The 19,528-nt window shown below is 53.6% G+C and overlaps 1 protein-coding gene across 1 annotated transcript in view; it reads left to right on the top strand.

The window, feature by feature from the left end:
* Positions 1–19,528, top strand: part of B3GLCT (beta 3-glucosyltransferase) — a 75,524-nt gene that overhangs the window by 41,912 nt on the left and 14,084 nt on the right. The window contains exons 5-11 of the mRNA XM_075562773.1: positions 965–1,041; positions 1,654–1,765; positions 7,924–8,060; positions 10,645–10,708; positions 13,196–13,324; positions 15,284–15,353; positions 18,784–18,897. Of these exons, the coding sequence (XP_075418888.1) occupies positions 965–1,041; positions 1,654–1,765; positions 7,924–8,060; positions 10,645–10,708; positions 13,196–13,324; positions 15,284–15,353; positions 18,784–18,897 (703 nt within the window). The remainder of the gene's footprint in view (positions 1–964; positions 1,042–1,653; positions 1,766–7,923; positions 8,061–10,644; positions 10,709–13,195; positions 13,325–15,283; positions 15,354–18,783; positions 18,898–19,528) is intronic.

Genomic DNA, 19,528 nt, shown 5'->3' with positions numbered 1-19,528 from the left:
GTGAACCCATGTGACAGGTTCCCACAGCCCCATCGGAAGTTTGCAGGCTGCTGTCCTTGTGGTAAGAAGCCCTGGTGGCATGGCGGATCAGGAGTTGGGCTGCTAACTGCCAGATCAGAGGTTCAAACCCCACCAGCCTCCCCAGAGGAGAAAGACGAGGCTGTCTGCTCCTGTACACGCTGAAAGTCTTGGAGACCCTGTATGTGCTTGTTGCTGGGGGGTCAGCTGTGGGTTTGAGTGTGAGTTTAATCTCTATGGTGGCAGGTTGTCTGAGTTTTCTACCTGCAGGCAGCTCGCTCCGCCTTCACCCTGCCGACCCTTTGGTTAGTAGTGTGAATGGCTGCCCCGTCAGGCTCCCTGACACGAGACGAAGAAACAGAAACCTGTGATCTTCCTTTTCTCCTACCACGGCCGGCGAGTCGACTGGCTCTTGGCCACCATACAAAGGGTTCTGAGACAGTGAAACTTCCCGAGAGCTTGGGTGGGTTGGAACTGCTGACCTTGAGCTTCGCAGACCAGCCCGCAATGCACAGTCACCCTGGGGTGCTTCACCCTGCGGGTGACGGCCTCTCTGGAGCTGCTGGACTGCCAATCAGGGACTGACTGGGCAGCAGCACCACATGACAAGTTAATTTTAAAAAATTCAAATAGTCATTTTGTATTTTTACCTATTTCTCCATGACGTATATAAAAAGGCAGTATATGTATGTATGTATACACACGCACACACACACTAACCAAATTCATTGCTATCGAGCTGATTTTCACTCAGAGTGCCTGTGGGACAGGGCAGAACTGCCTCTGTGAGTGAGTTTCTGAGAAAGCCTCTTTTTTGTCCTGGGGAGCAGCAGGTGGTTTCAAACTGCTGCCCTTGTGGTTAGCCTCCCAGCATGTAACCTACTCTGCCACACATACACACCTGTTTTGTGCTTTTCCCCTCCTGCCTCTCTCTTTCTTCCCCCAGGAATATCCCAGAGTTGTCCTTCTGCATCAGCTGGCGAAGCCCGAAGGCGTGTGGACCATCCTCCCGGTGTTACCGCGGTACGTCCCCTGTGGAACGTTGCTTCCTGGCACTCTTACTTGGAGGAGGCGCCATCCGGAAGTCAGGGAAGTGTCCCGATAGCCCGAGCCTTTCGATTCTGATTGCATTTCTGAGGGATAGATGGGGTCCTCGTCACAGTCACCCGAATCTCTAGACCCGAGTCTTTCTTGAAAGACAGGCCCAGCCATTCTGGCTGGCGTTTGCAAGCGCTGTGCATTTCAAAGGGGTGCTGCTTGGCCGTAAGGTGACCAGATTTTGACATTGGTAAAGCGGGACACAGCGGGACACCATTGATAAAACTCATATGCTGGCAAAATAGCCACATGGCAGCTGAAAACCATATATCCTAGGTTGTCGTGCATTCTTTCCCAAAATCGGGACTTTTATAAAATGCCGTGGGATGCAGGAAAAATTGTTAAAAATCGGGACTGTCCCACCAAAAGCGGGATGTCTGGTCACTTTATGCTTGGTAGAGAGCAGCAGCCCTCCCCTCCCTGAGAGAGATGCAGGAGATGTCACCCAGACCCTGGCCAGGCCCATGGGCATCCTCCCCGACTTGCACGTTTGATAGCACCGAGGCGACGACGAGGCTGATCTGTTTCCTTTGTCAGCCTTTCCGCAAGCTACGGCGGAAATTCATCCTGGATCTTCTTCTGTGAAGAGGAGACGAGGGTGCACCTTCCCAAGCTCCTCAGGGCCCTCGGGAGGCACGACCCCGCCAAGGTGAGGAGGGCCCCCATGGGAATTGCTTTCGCAGGCAGGTGGGTTTGATGGAAAGGCTTCTGAAGCCAGGTAAAGCCATTTGGGAGCCGGAGTCGTCAGGAAGGATGAAATCACCCTGGACTCCCCGGAGGCTGTGCTCCGTGGCTCCTCCCTGCACACCACTCCGCTCCGCTCAGCATGGAGCAACTCCCCTGGAGGCCTCCCCTTAGGGGGAGGGGCTGCCTGTAAGGAGCCAATTTCCACTGACACGGATGTGCCTCAGCAGTTTGGGAGGGTTTACAAAAAATCCCGGCAGTGTAGCTTTCGGAAGCCTTTGATGTGGGTGGGGAAGAAGGATAAGCTGACGCGTCCTGGTAACAGACAGTGGCCCCACTGCCCAGAGAGCAGGGCTGCCTGGTCTCCCCCGGGCAGCGGGCAGAAGTGACCATCAGGCCAAAGTGAGAGGGCAAGTGGGCCATCTTACAAGAAGTGGAGTAGAAGGGGCTGTGGGGCAGGTTTGGGGCTGCTGTCAGCAGGGTGCACACACACCTGCCACTGTGAGGGAGCAAGAGGAGGCCAGCCGCTCCCATCAAGATGGAGAGTCTTTGACATATTATTACTCCCCCTCCACAAGGGGGACGAACAACAGAAAGGTGGGTGAAGGGAGACAGCAGACAGTGTAAGATATGAAAATAATAATAATTGATCATTTATCAAGGGGTCACGAGGGTGGGAAGGTGGGGGGGGAGCTGATACCGAGGGCTCAAGGAGAAAATGTTTTGAAAATGATGACGGCAATGTATGTACAAAGTGCTCAATACAATGGATTGCATGGATTGTTATAAGAGCTGTAAGAGCCCCAGTACAATGATGTATAGTTTAAAAAAAAAATTCCGCAGAATAAATACACTCTTCTGGTTAAAAAAAAACAACAACATTAAAAGATGGAGAGGCTCGGAAGCCCTCCGCAGGATTGCCGTGAGTCGGGGTCCATGCCATGGCCGGGGCTTTGGTGTTTGGTTTGGGATACGGAGCCCTGGTGGCGAGCTGGGTGCTGACTAGTCGGGCTGCTGACCACACAGTCAGCACCGGGAGCTCTGCGGGAGGAAGACGAGGATTTCTGCTCACGCAACGATTTGCAGTCTGGGAAGAACCCACAGGGGCAGGCTACCCTGTCCTGTGGGGTTGCTATGAGTCCGCAGCGCCTCAGTGGTGGTGGGTTTGGTTTGAGAGAGTAAGTATTCATTTCCCAAGGAGCCCTGGTGGTGACGAGGTTAAGCATTCGGCTACTCACCAAAAGCCACCACTGCCTGTTTGCTACCCGGGTCAAACCCAGGTGGTGATGCAGTGCATACTCCCCACCTCCACCCCCATCTCTGGGTCATTTCAAACCAGTTCCCGCCCTGCTTACAGCACTGGAGTGGCCTGTGATTTCTCTTCCCGCTGTGGGCTTCTGGGAAGGCGCAGCTGTCACTGGAGAAGACGTCGTGAGGTTAGAGAACATGTGTGTCTGGTCGCCTCTGCCTTTCAGCAGGTGCTCGGGAGCCGGCGTTTCATGCAGTGCCTTTTTGGTGCTTCCTCTGGACCTGCGGGAAAGGCCCAGGGCTTTTCCGTCCGCTCAGGAGGGCGGCCTTCTGGTGTACGCGGTGTCCACCGGCAGGCTGCCTCTCTGCCATCCTCAGCTCTCCTTTCCACAGAAGGTGGTGAGTCACCGTGCTTTCTCATCACAGTCAGAACAGTACGTTTTAAAGTTCAAAGCAAGTTCATGAAAAGCAAGGATAAAAACGGAGGTAAATTGGGGTGGGAGTGCCCTTGGCTCCCCCCCTCCATGTGAAAACCGTGTTAAAACAGCAGACACACACACTCTCACTCGCTGGCCGGTTGAGTTTGACTCAGAGCGACCCATACATAGCACAGGGTCTCCGAGGCTAAATCCTTATGGGAGTGGACGACCTCATCTTTCTCCCCAGGTGCAAGGGTGGATTCGAACCTCCGACCTTGCAGTCAGCAGCGTACCTCACTGCCGCAGCAGGGATCCCTAAGAAACAAAGATACTTCCTTTCTTTTGAAACTAATTGGAACCAGCGTGTTCCTCCCATCCTCACCCTCTTGACACTTTAGAAAAGCAAATATCGAGCTAGCCGGGCTCTGACAGTGACAGGTGTAAACTCCTTTACAGTAATACATTGTTTCTAGTGTTGAGAGTCGTTACAGTAACATTGTCTCTGGTGTTGAGAGTAGTTACAGCAATACATTGTTTCTGGTGTTGCATCCGGGATTTTGCCTTCAGGGTGCTTTCTGTCCATTCCAGTGTCTGGTTTGAAGTTGCCTCTGGCCACAGGGGCTTTTAAGCGTCCATTTGCTCAAGTGGTTTGACTTTGGGGGTTTATTTTTTGGTCAAGGTGAAATCAAAAGAAAATGCAAACCGGCTGCCCTTGAATTGATCCAGCTTGTGGAGACCCTGTTGGAGAGAGTAGAATGGCCCTGGGGCTGTCAACCTTCACAGGCACAGACAGACCTCCTTGTCTCCTCTCCGCGGGGTGGCTGGTGGGTGCCAGCCCATTGTTTAACCCGTTGCACCACCAGGAGTAACTGTCGGAGGTCAATAGACTGTCTTCTGAGTTGGTCTTTACAAGCTCATCGTCATGGTGACCGCCCTCCTGTGGCGGTATCTGCGCTGAGGAAAGATGGCGGTCCACCTCTTCTCATGGTCGTGCATCCGCTCCCCACAGTAGCTTATAGTATCGCCTTGTCCCGTAAAACTATTTGAAAACCAGTCATATGTTACCCTTAGATAATACTTAAAAAGCACGTGTCGCCGCAGGACGAGAACAGAAAGACCAGCGAGGACTCGCCACCCGTACCACAGTACATGTGCTTTCTCTGAACTAACAGGTACCCCCACTGCCACCCAATCAGTGCTGACTCAGAGTCCACTGCCCGCCGGGGCTCCCGGGCTGTGCTGCCCTGACAGGGTATGAGCTACGTGCCTGCCTGGTCTTCCCGAGAGGCAGCTGTTGGGCTCAAACCACGGACCTTCCGGCTGGCCACTTGCCCACCGTGGCACCAGGCCTCCCCCTCGTGGGAAGAGAACCCAGATGTGGGGCTCCATGGGCGAGCCTCGGCTCCTGGCCCCCTCTTTCGCTCTTGCTGTTCTTTGGTGCCTACCATCCTCCACTGTTTCGTTTCTCCAGCTTTGTGGGGAAGGGGCCCTGGTGGCCCAGTGGGTTAAGCATTGGGCTGCTCACCAAAAGATCAGGGGTTCAAACCCAGCAACTGCTCCGCAGGAGGGAGGCGAGGCTGGCCGCTTCTGTAAAGATGGTTAAACGGCCTTGGAAACCCTAACGGGGCCCTTCTGCTCTGGCCTGAAGGGTCTATGTGAGTCGGATTTGACCTGTCAGCGGTGGGTTTTCTTCAGGGCGGCGTGAAGTCTCCCCTCCATGGGGATCCCTTCCCAGCCTCCCACCTGTCACGTTGCTGTGGGTTCAGAAAACTGACAGCTACTATAGGGTCTTGAAATTTAGAAGAGTCTCTGATTTGGTGAAAACGGGCTGTGAGAATCTAAAAGCCACTCCTTGATTCCAGTCCCGAGTGGACATTTCAGTCCATCTTTAGAGGTACAACTTACTGTTCGTTTGCCTAGGACTTAAGTAAGGGTGGACAGAAGCGGAAAGCAAAATCAGCGTCATCATTCCTCAGAGGCACTGAGCCTGTACAGGGTACAGCCTTGATGATACCGTCTCCAGTTAATACAGTGAAAATGGTAATATCCTGGTGACAGCAGCAAAAGGAACTGTATTAGTCATGACAGTGCTCTGATCTCGAGAACATGCAGTACATTGCAAGATCAATCACTCCTGGGACTTTCTGAGATGGGAGGGGGAAGGAGGCAGGTCATTCAGCGGTCAGCAAGATGGCGTCACCATGGCGCGTGCAAGTCTGTCTCAACATGCGCCCCACACCCAGCATCCAGGCACGTGAACTTCTCTTCTTCCCCATCTCGGACTTGGCGCAGCAGCCGGGGAGGCTCACCCCCATGTGTTTGCGTCCCTGCCCCCTTGCCCTTATTCAGTCTGCCAGGGTCAGGGGCTCCCTCAGTTTCCCTCTCCTTTCCAGGGTGGTTCACAGGTAACCCTGTGTCAACATCACCCTGGCACATCGCTCTCGCTGTCTGAAGTGACCCCCTCACTTGTTTGCTTTGTCTCCCTCATCACAGTGTAAAGAGCCTGGGGGTTGGTCCGGTGGTGGAGTGGGTTAAGCCTTGGGCTGCGCACCCAGAAGGCAAGGCCAGCGGTTCAAGCCCACCAGCTGCACCAAGGGAGAAAGATGAGGCTGCCTGCTCTGGTCAAGATTCACAGCCTCAGTCTAAGACAGCCGTTCTCAACCTTCCTAATGCCACGGCCCTTTAATACACACAGTTCCTCATGTCGTGGTGACCCCCCAACCATCAAATTATTTTCGTTGCTACTTCATCACTGTCATTTTGCTACTATTTTGAATCGGGCGGCGACCCCTGTGAAAGGGTCTTTCAAACCCCAAAGGGGTCACCACCCACAGGTTGAGAACCGCTGCTCTAAATAGAAAGCCTGGTTAACAGTCTGACCTGGTGGAACAAAATCCAAATGCACTTTGAATCATTTTCATCAGTTGACAGAAGTCCAAAACGAGCTTTGTCATCACTCAGCATTTCACCTTTTTTGAAATGGGAAAACCACTCATACACTTGAGTTTTTTTCTGTAACACTGTCCTTGTCAGCTGTGTTCAACATCAACATTATCTGCAGCATTTTTTCCTGAACAGGATCAAAATTTCACAGCTGCACACTGTTCTCTTAAATCAGCCATCACAAAAAGCGAGGTTTGAGCAAAACAGCTGTTACCAAAAAATTCACTGATCAGAGAGAACCTTCCCGGGTGAGGCCACTGGGTGCACTAACTCAGAGGAATTGCCTGATGTTCACCTGGGGCAGGGAAGAGGGGGTGAGTGTACTATGACAGCTCCACCCAGGGGAGCTTTTTTCCCTTTTTTTTTGGTGGGGGTGTGGGATGGGGGTGTTCTCTCATGATTGAAATGAATTTGCTTGTCACTAAAGACTCCACGTTCATTTCAGTTTTACTCTCCCCCCCCCCACTTTTTTTTTTTTAGATTTAGGTCCGAGGGACAAGGATCTGGAGAGATTTGTTGTTATGAAAGAAAGCACACTGTATATAGTTACACAGCTCATCCCAACAAATGACATCACCACCAACATCCTGTTAGACCCTCCAGAAATGAGCTTTGCTGTCTTCCCCGGCACCCCATTTTCCATCCCTCCTTCCTCAGTACCCTTTCCTCCTCTGCCCTGCCCCTGCCCCGCCCTGGGTCTCCACAAAGTCATTAATGTCTTGTCTTTTGGTGTCTGAACCACATTTCTTTCTCTTTGTTTTTCCTTATAACCATGACGTTATTGGTGTATATCCTGGTAGGACTGCTGATTTTGCTAAGCATCGTGTTCTATGGCTCTGGTGTTTAAGACTTGTCATTGTTTATTATTGACACATCCTGTTACATTGTATGAATGTTTATCCCTTCCTCTGTAATCAGTGTTCTCTAGATACAAAGAGAGCAGAGCTGCTGCATTCACTGTCACACTGGTGTCAATTCTATTTTCATGCTGATTCCGTTACAGATGTGTGATCCATGCAAATCTCTTTTACCTGCAGTACAAAGGAAGCTTCCAAACATTTTGGGGGAAATGAACTGAAAATCCGAATTATATGCCAATAAAATTGTTTTGAAAAAAAGGAAAAACAAAACAAAACACAAGAAGACAGGCTTCGTGGAGGGAAAGAGGGAGGTTGGGGTGTAGGCATCCCCGGTCCTGAGTCACAGCCTGACTACCGTGGTGCGAGGCACTGCACCAGTATAGTGAGCTCCCCTGTGTCCACTAATGACGTGTCCCAGCCTTGGTCATTCCCACTGTGCAGTCCTAATGACATGACGCCTCTCGGCATTTCCCTTGGGGTGGAAGACGGCATAGATGTGCCCTTATTTACAAAGAGAGAAAGAGAAGGTACTGGCGGATTCTCAAGAACCTTTTGCAGCCCCCTGTCTTAGTTAAGGGAAGGCTGAAGCTTTGTTTTCAGCCTCCTGTGACTCAAGCCTTGGGGCCATGTTGTTTTTATCTTTTCCGTGACAGGAGTGGTTTTTGGGGAAAGCCCTGCATGATGAGGAATCCACCATCATCCACCACTATGCCTTTTCTGAAAACCCCACGAGCTTCAAATACCCGGACTTCGCCGCCGGCTGGGCCCTGAGCATGCCGCTGGTGAACAAGTAAGTGCCACAGAGCCTCTCTCCAGCCTTCCTGTCGCGTCCGCCCTGGAGGTCGCTTTTCAAGGGACTAGAGGCCTGGGGAGTGTGGGGTGGGCAGCCTCACTCTGACACTCCTCAGAACTTCCTCCTGTGCACCCGGAAACTGAGGCAGAGCAGTGCTCAGACCTACACGGATGTGACCTGGTCACTACTGCCGATGGCCCTCGTTAGCAGGCACATCCCTGGGTTTGTCTGTGGGCAGGGTGCCGGGGGTGGTCAGCTGCCAGTGTAGTGCTGGGCGCCTTCTCAGTGCCTGTCCCGCCTCTCAGGTCCCCACCTACCCCCATAGCAGAGAGCCGCCCACTGGCCGTCCTTGGCTGCCATCTTTATGGGAGCAGGTCGCCAGGCCTAATCTTGGTTCTTGCTTCACCCCTGCACTCCCAAAGGGCACCTTTCTGAATGAGCACAGAACCATGTGAGACAAGTTCAGTTCTATGTCAGGGCAGAGCTGCCCAGTGGTTTCCTTAGCTGCCCTTTGTAGGGAGGCTGATTGCCAGGAGCCGTCAACCAGACTTGATCCGCTGCCCTTTCCCATAGCAGCCGACACCCAGGGCACCCTTTGTGCATGTGGACACGGGGCTCATACCCAAGTCTGGCAGGGGTGTCACTCGCCACGCAGCCCCACGCTGACATCAGCCCTCTCGCACGATCCCCGCCCGCACTGTTGGAGAAAGAAGAAAGTTGGAGCTTAGACCTAGAGGGGGAGGCACCCTGGTGGCGCAGTGGTTAAAGCAGCCAGCGGCCAACCAAAATGTCGGTCGTTCAAAACCAGCAGCCACTTGAGGAGGGAGGAGGCTTTCTGCTGCCATGAAGAGCTGCAGCCGTGGGAACCCCATAGGCAGTTCCATGGATCCTGTTGGACTGCTAGAGTCTCACAAAGAATCAGGCTTGAATCGCTGCAGCCCTGATGCGGGGCTCACAGGGACCGGTGGGGGTCCGACACTGCAGGGCCTTTTCTGTGGTCCTCCGTGCTGCCAGCCACGGCACTTCTTCACGAGTACCCACTGTTACCTGCCTCCCCTGGGGAGAAAGCAGCTGTGGCCCAGCCAGCCGAAGAGGCAATTAAAAAGCCAGTGGCCAAACTTGCAAACGGAGTACTGCACTTCCCCTTAGCCATCGCTGTCCTGCCGTGCCCTGAACCTGCCATTAAAAAGCAGAACGAGGAGGGTCCTCAAGTCGGTCCTGTCTCGTGGGGACCCGAGGGGTCAGTGTAGACCTGCGCCCCGTGGGGTCTCAGGTGGCTGATTTGGGGAGGGAAGGGGGTTCCAGGCTTTCTTCAGAGGTTCCTCTGGGTGGGCTTGGGACCCTCCACCTGTCCAATTGGCAGCCGGGTGGGTGAACAGTCTGAGCCCCCATCGATCTACAGTCGGCTTTAGGACGCTGGCACGCAGCTAGTCTCCAGACTCGTCATTTGTACAGAAGTGTCTGGTATTGAGGGGCCTGGTAGCAGAGCAGGTTAAGCGTTGGGTTGCTAGCCACAGGTCCACAGATCAAACCCACCAGCTGCTCCGTGGGGGAAAGAGGAGGCAGTCTGCTCCCATAAAGACTGACAGCCCCAGAAACCCACAGAGGCAGCCAACTGTGTCCTGCTGCGGCTCCATGAGTCAGTCGACATGGTGGCAGGAAGTTTGGGCTTTTGGTGTGGGCGTGGTCTTTCAGTAAGGTGTCCTGTGGGTGTGGGTGTTTGAGTGGGTGACCACCAACTGTCGGTTTAATGATTCAAACCCACCAGCATCCCTGAGGGAGGAAGATGAGGCTGCAAGGAGCCCTGGTGGTGTAGTAGGTTATGCATTGGACTGCAAACCACAGGTCCTCAGTTCAAACCCAGCCTCTGCTCCACAGGGGAGAGAGGAGGGCACTTTCTGGGAAGCCCACGGGGGCAGGTCCCCTCTGTCCTTGAGGGTCGCTGTGAGTGGGCATCGACTCGGAGGCAGTGGGCAAGCATTTCGGTCATCAAGTCGACTGGCTCAGTGGCTCCACAGGCCAGGGTAGAACTGCCCCTGTGGATCGGTCCCTGAGACTGCCAGTCCTCGTGACAGGAGAAAGCCTCACCTTTCCCTTTGCAGAGACGGTTCATTTATGGTGCTTGCTCGTGCTGAAATGACGCCATCGCCTTTCCAACAAGGCCTTTGCAGCAAGGATCTGCTGGCCTGGAAGTGACCTTTCACTCTCTAAGCCACAGGTAGACAGTAAGCACTGGGCTGCTCCTTGCAAGGCTGGCGGTTCAAACCCACCACCCGCTCCAGGGGAGAGCTATTTGGCCATCCGCCCCTAGAAAGACTGAGAGTCGCAGAAGCCCCATGGGGCGGTTCTACTCTATCCAGTGTAGGACGGCCAAGAGTCGTTGTCGGGGGACCATAGTGAGCTTCGTGGGGGTTGCTTTTTGTTTTTTCCCCTCCCCGAATTGAAGTCTTTTGGCAATGAAATTTACATATGTCTAAATCTGTTTTCAATATTTGAGTGTTCCAAGAATGTGTACTTCTTCTTTTTCGACACTTTTTCTGTCTTTAGAGGACCCCAGACTCACACCGTCTCCCCTTTCCAGGCTCGCCAAGAGACTGAGAAGCGACTCTCTGAAGTCTGACTTCACCATCGACTTAAAGCATGAGGTGGGTGGCCCTGCTTTGTCTGGTTGAACATTGTGACCACCAAGAGTTGATGGCGTCTGACAGACACGGGGTTGTAAATTATCCCCCGAAGAGTGCCCTTTCCAACCAGCTCCCGTCTTCTCTCTGCACCCGGGCGGGCACCTGGGGATTTCCAGTCTGTCTTACATCACTCCCTGCTTTTGAAGTCCAGATGTCCTTTCATGACCTCTGATGGAGCCACCAAGTATTACAAATGACACTTCAAGGGTCAAGGGTCCAGTCTTTCTCCCTGCTCCCTCTCCACCTATGTGTCTATAGTGCCCAGGTAAGCCAAAAGTATTGCTGCACAGTGATAGGGAAAAACAACCCTCCCTGCCATGGCATTGATGCTGACGCAAACGGCGACCCTATAGGACAGGGCGGAACTGCCCCTGTGGGTTTAGGAGACTCCTGATGGGAGTAGGAGCCTCATCTTTCTCCCAGGGTGGGGCTGGTGGTTTTGAACGGCTGACCTTGAGGTTGGCAGCCCAAGGTGTAACCATTAGGCCACCACACAGATATCAGACTATGGGGCCGTTGTTTCCCACATGCCTCACGTCTGGGTCTCCGCACGTCTGCAGGCGGTGTTCCCATCTCTCTGACCCAGCACCCCAGATGGGCACCACACCAAAGCCGACTCTTTAGCGGCCCCGGGAGACTCAAACTGTGTTCTTTGGAAATGTTCCTGGGGTTTTAGGAAGTAAAAGACGTCTGAAGGGACAAGGTCAAGGTGGTCCTGCAACCCCAGTGGCAATGCATTTCGATTTACCCTCGTGTGGGGTTTGTAAGTCAGGCAGCATTTCCATCTTCAGTTCAAAATCGGACTGCCTGCCATTGAGTCCACTCAGACTCATGGTGACCCGATAGGACAGAATAGCACTGCCCTTTGGGCTTTCCAAAGCTGTACATCTTCTTCAGAGGAGCAGAGAGGCTGACTTTCCTCCTGAGGAGCAGCTGGTGGTGTGAACTGCGGCCCTCGTGGGTATCAGCCCAACACCTGACCCGCTGCATCACCAAGGCTCCTGTTTCCAATTGAAACCCAAGCTCACTGCCCTCAAGTCAGCACTGACCCCTCACTTCCCTCTGGGACGGGGAGAACCGCCCCTGTGAGTTTCCAAGACTGTCACTCTTGACGGGAGTAGACAGCCCCTTCTTTCTCTCACAGAGCGAATGGTGGTTTCGAACTGCTGACTTTGCAGATTGCAACCCCACACATAGCTGTGGTGACACCAGGCCTCTTTGATTTCCACCTCAGAGAGGCGTCAAAAGACAAATACTGCAACAGCAAAACCCACCCACCCACCCAACAACAAAGCAGCAAGGCAGATTCCAAAGAAGAAAGCGCTTTCACAGAATTCCGCAGGTTGTGGATTAGAGGCCGGAATCAGATGAGTCAGACCATTTGTGGTCAAGCAGGAGTCCACACTGCTTTCTGCCGGACAGCAATTAATCACTGAGGGACTGACTCAGAGACAGAGCTTCTCGCCTGACCTTTGTCATTTCAATTTGTCAGCAGGAACCACACATAGATAATCTATAAAAGGACACCATGCCCACCCTGAGGCTGTTGTGTGAATCAAAAGTGACTTAGAAAACCAATTTTCTCCAAGCTCAAGATTTTAAAAGATCCTCTCAGGGCGATGACCTACGGAAGTCACCTCATCCTCCATCAAATCCCAGAACCGAGATTCCACGAGATTTAAAAACTCTGCCCCACTGAACTCCAAATCACCAGGCTTACAGGAGTGATGGAGACTGGAGGCCCCTAGTTACTCTTCAGACTTGACCTCGCCCCCTGCCCCAATGTTCACCCAAACAGCACAGTCTTCAACAACACCAGGGAGGCACACACCCCTCCGAGCAATCCCTGTAGGCGACCAGAAGGGCAGCGTCTCCCATGAAGAAAGCTTAGAGGGCAGGAGGAGGCAGGCAGGAAGGGTGGAGGGAACTAGTGAGCCCTGGGAGGAAGGGCAGTTACAGTGTAGGCATGGCAGCCAGGGTCACACACCAGTGTCTGGGAACTGTTGAATGGTAAACCAGGCTTCTCGGAAACTCACTCAAACCACAGCAAGACATTTTCTTAAAAGATCATTCTTATAAGGGAAAAAAAAAGAAAGTTGAGTGCTCCCGGATGGCCGGAGTTCAGCCCAGTTCTTTTGTTGAGGGTGTCTTCTCCTTCCCACTGAGATGTTGCATGGGCCCCTGACCATCAGTGGTGCTCTGGCGGGATCACTGGACTGCTAACTGCAAAGTCAGTTGTTCCAACCCACCGGCCACTCTGAAGGAGGAAGGCGAGACTGTCGGCTCCAGGAAAGACTCACAGCCTTGGAAACCCACAGGGCAGGCCTGCTGCTCCTGCAGGGTCACCACGGGTCAGTCCACTCGATGGCAAGGGACTAGGGGTTTAACGTTTACTCTGCGATGCTGACCGAGTTCCTTCCTTCCCTGTCCGCCTCTCATCTCGCGCAGATTGCCCTCTACATCTGGGACAGAGGGGACGGGCCGCCCCTGACCCCCGTGCCTGAGCTGTGCACAGAGGATGCCGCCCATGCAGGCCCCCACTGTGCCACCACGTTCCAGTCCCTCCTGCCGCTCTGTGTAAGTGAGAGGGGAGACCTCCTCCTGTGCGCCAGGGAGAAGGTCGGGGCCCTGTCTGACCGTGCTGGGCTGGGTTCCCCAGAGGAGCAGACCCAGCGCTGTACACCCGACAGAGACTCACATGGTTGTAGAAGGGGTTACGTCCAATCCAGTTGAGTCCATGGATCAACCAGGTGTCTCCCAAGGCTGATGAATCCAGAAGCAAAAGGAGGAAGCAGGAAGACCACAGGCTGGTGGAGGCAGAGGCAGATGAATCCGAGGCCAGCAAGTCAGGCTTGCGGCTGCAGAGTCTAATGAATCCAGGGTCAGCAGGCAGGATGGCAGACCTCCCATAGCTCTCAGGGCCAACAGGTACTAGGGCAGGCCATTGGTTCAAGTCCAAGGACCCCAGAGGGGAGTGCAACCGATGCAGGATCCAGGCCTGCCAGAACATAGACGTCTTCTCACAGAGTCTGCTTAATGAGGAGTTGGCCATGCCCCAGTACACTTCCTGTCGCATGTCCCAAGGCTGTAGCCTGACAGGGAATCCCACTCCTCCCTCAACCGCTTGGCTGCTCACAGAAGGACCCCAGGAAGAAGTTGATCACATGATGTTAGATCCCGTCATGGGAGGATCCCAGCCCAGCCGAGTGGACACTAAAAACTAACCATCACAATATATTCTCCCAGCACTTTATCTCCTGAGGACTCAGGGCCCCCACTGATGTGTGAAGACAGCCCTGCCCTTCACTGGCGAGAAGAGAGGCATTGAGGCGCCCCGTCCCGGCTCAGAGTGGCACGGGGAGGGGAGAGAAGGGGTAGGCCTGCCCCCACCTCTCACCAGAGACTGCACCGGACAGCCTGCCCCAGCTCTGAGCAGTTCATGCCCCTGAGGGCTTTCTCTGTGGGTGGCGTCTGTGGCTGTGTCCTATGACCACTCGGCCCCGTTGCTGGTAAAGGCTGTTCCAAGCATGTCCCTTGGAACCCGAGTCTTCTCCGCAAACCCACTCCCCTTGTCCTCACTGAGATGCTCCACAACTTTGAGTCTGTGCTCATTTGTTCCTGCAGACCTGTGGTCCGACCCCCTGAAACCCACCGTGTTACACGATGGTCTCTTTCTGTCTCTGTTGCTCTGAACTTGAGAACCAAACCCTGTCCTCGGGGTGGAACTGCCCCTGTGGGTCTCCGAGACCGGCTCTTTCTGGGAGCGGACGGCCTCACCTTTCGCCCAAGGAGCGGCTGATAGTTTCAAATGGCTGACCTTGCGGTTAAGAGCCCATCATGTAACTCTGGTGCCAGCCTGTCACCTCAGTCTGGGTACCATGTGAAAACATCAGTTTTATACATACATTGCATCTGTGGGGTCGTTATGCATCAGAACTGGTCGGAGGGCAGTTGGCTTATCACGTGTAGTACAATCAATACAAATCTGCTGCACACGACCTCTTTCCTCAGAGCAGTGGTTCTCAACCTTCCTCATGCTGCGACTGCTTTACACAGCTCCTCGTGTGGGGGTGACCCCCAACCATAAAGTTATTTCCATTGCTACATCATCACTGTCATTTTGCTACTGTTACGAATCGGGCGACTCCTGTGAAAGGGTCGTTTGACTCCCAAAGGGGTCGTGACCCACAGGTTGAGAACCGCTGAGTTAGAGGCCTGAAGCGCAAGGATGTTACTTTGCGGACTCAGGCGGCCTGACCCAAGCCACGGCATTCTCCGCGGCATCCTGTGCACGGGAACGTTGCCCACTGAACAAGGGAGAACGTGGAGGAGTGTTGACAGGAACGTGGACTGCTAAAGGGACACACTGACCTGAGTTGGTAGAAGTCAGGCCGAGTGCCCCTCAGAGGCATCGCACCTGCCACGTGGGTGCTCTGAGGCGAGATGGGTCCTCGGCAATGGGTGCACAGAGGATGGGGCATCTGACGTGTGTGAGTGAGTGTGAACATGCATATTACCCTCTTCCTCCTTTTCCAGGGAAATCCGGTGAAGAAGGAGGATATCTTTGTTGCTGTAAAAACGTGCAAGAAATTCCACGGAGACAGAAGTATGTTCTTAGTTATTCGTACTCTTTGAACTTGGGAAAAGTCGAGGCTGCCTTTAGTAACAGCAAAAAGCCCAAGCTAGGCATAAACTTGGGGTAGGTACGATGGCAGTTGCAGCAGTGTTTACGTGGAAGCAGGTTAATCCGTCTCCAAGGTCACTTCTGAAGGGCAAGTGTGGGTTGACGGGTGAGCACGCAGGCCATGCCTGCTAACGGGTTCTGACTCTGAGCAACCCGGCACAACGGAAGGAAACACCACCTGGTCTTGCGCCATCCGCACAGTGGTGGTTATGTTGGGGCCCGTGGTAGCAGCAGGAGAGTCTGCCTTTGTTCACTGACCCTTGGCTTTACTGAGCCCCGGCGGCATCGTTGGCTGCACACACTGAGCAGCTCACTGCAAGGTCCGTGTTTGCAACCTAGCAGCCCCACTGCGGGAGGACGAGGCTGTCCCTCCTGTACAGATTGATAGCCTCAGGGACCCAAAGGCCCTCCAGGGCCACTGTGAGTTGGAATTGACTCGGCCGTGAGCTGGTTTTCCTGCTCCGCCAAGCAGTGTCCTCCTCCAGCGACCAGCCCTTCCTGAGCCCGTGTCCGAAGGACGTGAGTCCAGGTCTCACCGTTCTTGCGCTTCTTCCCGCACAGCTGTGTGTTCCTCCGGGAGCCCACGGGGCTTTCCGTGTTCCTCTCCAGCACCGCATTCGAAGGCCTCGGCTCTTTCCCGGCCTTCCTCGGCCACAGCCCTTCTAAATGGCGCTCCCGGCAGTGTTTGAAGAGGAACTGGGGAGGCCCCGCTACGGAGTCTCTCAGCTTTGTAAACCCACGTCCTGCGAGGACCACCTGGCTCTGACCGGGCACAGTCTACACACCGTGTGAAGCCAACTTCAGGGGCTCCAGCTTAGAGCGTGCCAGGGGAGATTTTTTTCCTACCTGCCCTTTGAAGTCCCTCCTCTGGTGCCCTCTCTGTGATACGAAATATTTTACGAGCGGGGAGTGAATTGGATTCAGCATTCCAGCAACGCTGAGAAAGCAGACCAGCGTGTGAGCCGTTGGTCTCCTTGAGACTTCCGGATGGACCCTGAAGCTGGAATAAGACAGAACCTTCGATGTGTCTATCGCTGGTTTTAGGGGAACACTCTTGGACTCTCTCCCTCTGGCAGAGAGGTTCCGGTTCCGGTTCTGGTTCTGGCTTTCGCAGGTCGGAGTGCCCTTCGCAGGTTACGACAGGAGTTACCCAGAATTCACTGTTCTTTGTCCTTTCCCCAACCGTCTTATTGGCATGTGGTGCACACAGCTCACAAGTCAACAGCTCAGTCACATCGAGAAGGGTTGTGTATCACCACCACACTCAGTCCGAGGACATCTCTTTCACTCTCGGCCTTGTCCTTCCTAGCACCCTGTTTCCCCCTGACCTCCCTGCCAGGCCCCTAAGGAGCCATCCATCCCATTAACTGTCTCTGCAGATGTGCCGCTCCTAGACTTCACAGGCCGATGGCAAGAGAAACAGTGAGACAGATAAAAACCTGGATAGAAAAGAAAGCAGAAAATGTGAACAACTAGCACAAACGTAAGCAGACGGCGAGGAAGAGCAAAGAGAGGGGCTGCATTCTAAACCAGCTGCATCTCTCCGGCCTGTCTGAGAGCCACAGCTCCTAACGCACTACAGAGGAGGCACCGTCGTGCCAGTGTAGGGAAACAGTGCTTGCCTTGTAGGGAAGCACAGTGTTTGGTCTCCCAAGGCCTGCATGGCATGTCGTTTATTTTGATCTGCACAGGGAGAGGGAAAGAGAACTTCAGGAAGATACCGGCCTCTTCTAAGAACCCGGCACTCTCTGATACTCACCTTCCCGACACAAGTGCCGACGACAAAATGGGTGCATAAGAAAATGTGGTGAAGAAAGCGGGTGGTGCCCAGCTATCAAAAGATACAGTGTCTGGGGTCTTAAAGGCTTGAAGTTAAACAAGCGGTCATCTAGCAGGGAAGCAAATAGCCCACATGGAAGAAGCACACCAGCCTGTGCTTTCATGAGGTGTTGACGGGATCAGGCATCAAAAGATCCCAAACAAACAATTATAGCAACGTGAATGAGGGGCGTTGGAGCACATCTGTAGACCTGTAGAAAATTGCCTCCCCCCAGAAGGTTTACAAGGAGGGGGGGAACCCATCACAAGATTGGATCTATAGCACCCACCAGGGGAACGAATAACAGAAATGTGGGTGAAGGGAGACAACGGACAGTGTAAGACATGAAATAACAACAGTAATATATAACTGATCAAGGATTCACGAGGACGGGAAGGAGGGGAAAAAAGAGGAGAAGATACCAAGGGCTCAAGTAGAAAGAAGAGGTTTTGGAAATGTTGATGGCAACCTATGTACAAGTGTGCTTCATACAAGTGAATGATGGATCGTCATAAGATTTGTAAGAGCCCCCAGTAAAATGATACACAAATAAAATTAATTAATTTTATAAAAGAAAAGACCAGCTTGAAGATCTGGTTCCGAGTGGAGATTCTCCTTTCAGGTTGTGAAGTCAAGCCAGGGAGTTCTTTTCCATGGAAAGCAACAACAGAAACCTGCCCTTCCCCTTAACATGGAGACGGGCAGTGCTGGCATTCGCTTCTCCATGTGACTGCTCTTGCTGTCAAGTTCTGTGCGGCGACAACAGAAGGCAGTGCTGCCTGGCCCTGCGCCCGCCCAGTCCACTGCCCTCGAGCCCATTCGGCAGGGTTCCCGAGGCTGTCAGTCTGGACCGGAGCAGGCAGCCTCCACTCTCCCTGCAAGCAGTTGGTGGGTTTGAACCACTGAACTCGGGAGTAGCAGTCCAAAGCCTAACACACTGCACCACCAGGGCTCCCATGCACCGTCCTAGTCCCTGCTTCTTGCCCGTTTGGCTTTCTGTGAGTTCGGCAATGTGGTTTCAATGCAGATGTTGCTCACCTCACATAGCTGGTTTCTTGCTGTCACCATGTCCCACATCATTGTTGGTTGTTACCGATCATCTCTTCTTGAGCCAGATTATCTATGACACTTGACCCTAGGTGCACACTCCCAGCGACGTTGTGGGACAGGGCAGTTCTGGCCTTTTCCCCCGAGGGCAGGCAGCCTCCTCTTCCCTCCAGGGAGCAGTTGGTGAGTTTGTACCGTTGACCTTGCAGTGAGCAGCCCAGCCTGTAGCCTACTGTGCCACCAGGCCTCCTTTGGAAAAGAGACTCGCATGTTGACGCGTGTTCTCGTGGGCACAGTGGTCTGAGCAGAGGAGCATGCTTCCGCATCACCGAGAAGGGGCTTCAGCCACACGCTGTCATCAGCCATTCTTGCCCTTGGGCGTCTCCGCTGCTGCGTCCCTCTCCCTGCGTGCTCTGCCCGTCTGGGCTGGAGGGTCCCTGCAGAGCTGTGCACGTGGCCACACAGCTGCCCCCTTGGCTTTTCCAGTTTCCATCGTCAAGCAGACATGGGCAGCGCAGGCCGGGCTCATTGAGTACTACAGCGACCACGCAGACGCCACCATCCCCACTGTGGACCTGGGGGTCCCCAACACAGAGCGAGGTGAGTCCTCCCCGCTCCCCGGTCAAAAGTCCGAATCTGCACATCCTCCATCAGATTGAATTGTATGGTATTTGTATTATATGCCAATAAAACCGTGTTTTTTAAATCACAAACAGAACCCCAAACCAAACTCACTGCTATTGAATTCTGACTCAGTGACTCTATAGGGCAAGGTAGAACTACCCTGTGGTTTTCCAAGATTGTAACTGTACATCAGTAGAAAGCCTCGTCTCTCTCCCTTGGAGCTGGCTGGTGGTTTAGAACTGCTGACCTTATGGTTAGCAGCCCGGCACGTGGCTACTGCAGTACTAGGGCTCCTGTTGTCCATCAAGGTAGGGTAGAAATGAAATGTAGTGTTAAGACACAAAAATTTCAAACTAGACCTGAATCAGCCTGTTCAGCAGATTCCGACTCACAGCCCGCCCTGTGTACCCAAGTAGAACTGCCGCTGTGGGTTTCTGGGGCTGTCAGGCTCTCGGGGCAGCCAGCTGCGTCTTTTTCCCAATGAGTGACTGTGGGTTTGAACCCCGACCCCTGATTAGGAGCTGAGTGCTTGACCTTTGCGCCACCAGGGCCCTACTATAGAGATGGCAGGCTGGGAAACCCTGTGGGACTGCAGTCCTGTCCCCCG

Source organism: Tenrec ecaudatus, chromosome 11 (genome assembly GCF_050624435.1).
Source record: "Tenrec ecaudatus isolate mTenEca1 chromosome 11, mTenEca1.hap1, whole genome shotgun sequence".
NCBI classification, from domain to species: Eukaryota; Metazoa; Chordata; class Mammalia; order Afrosoricida; family Tenrecidae; genus Tenrec; species Tenrec ecaudatus.
This window is presented reverse-complemented; position numbering and strand designations above follow the sequence as displayed.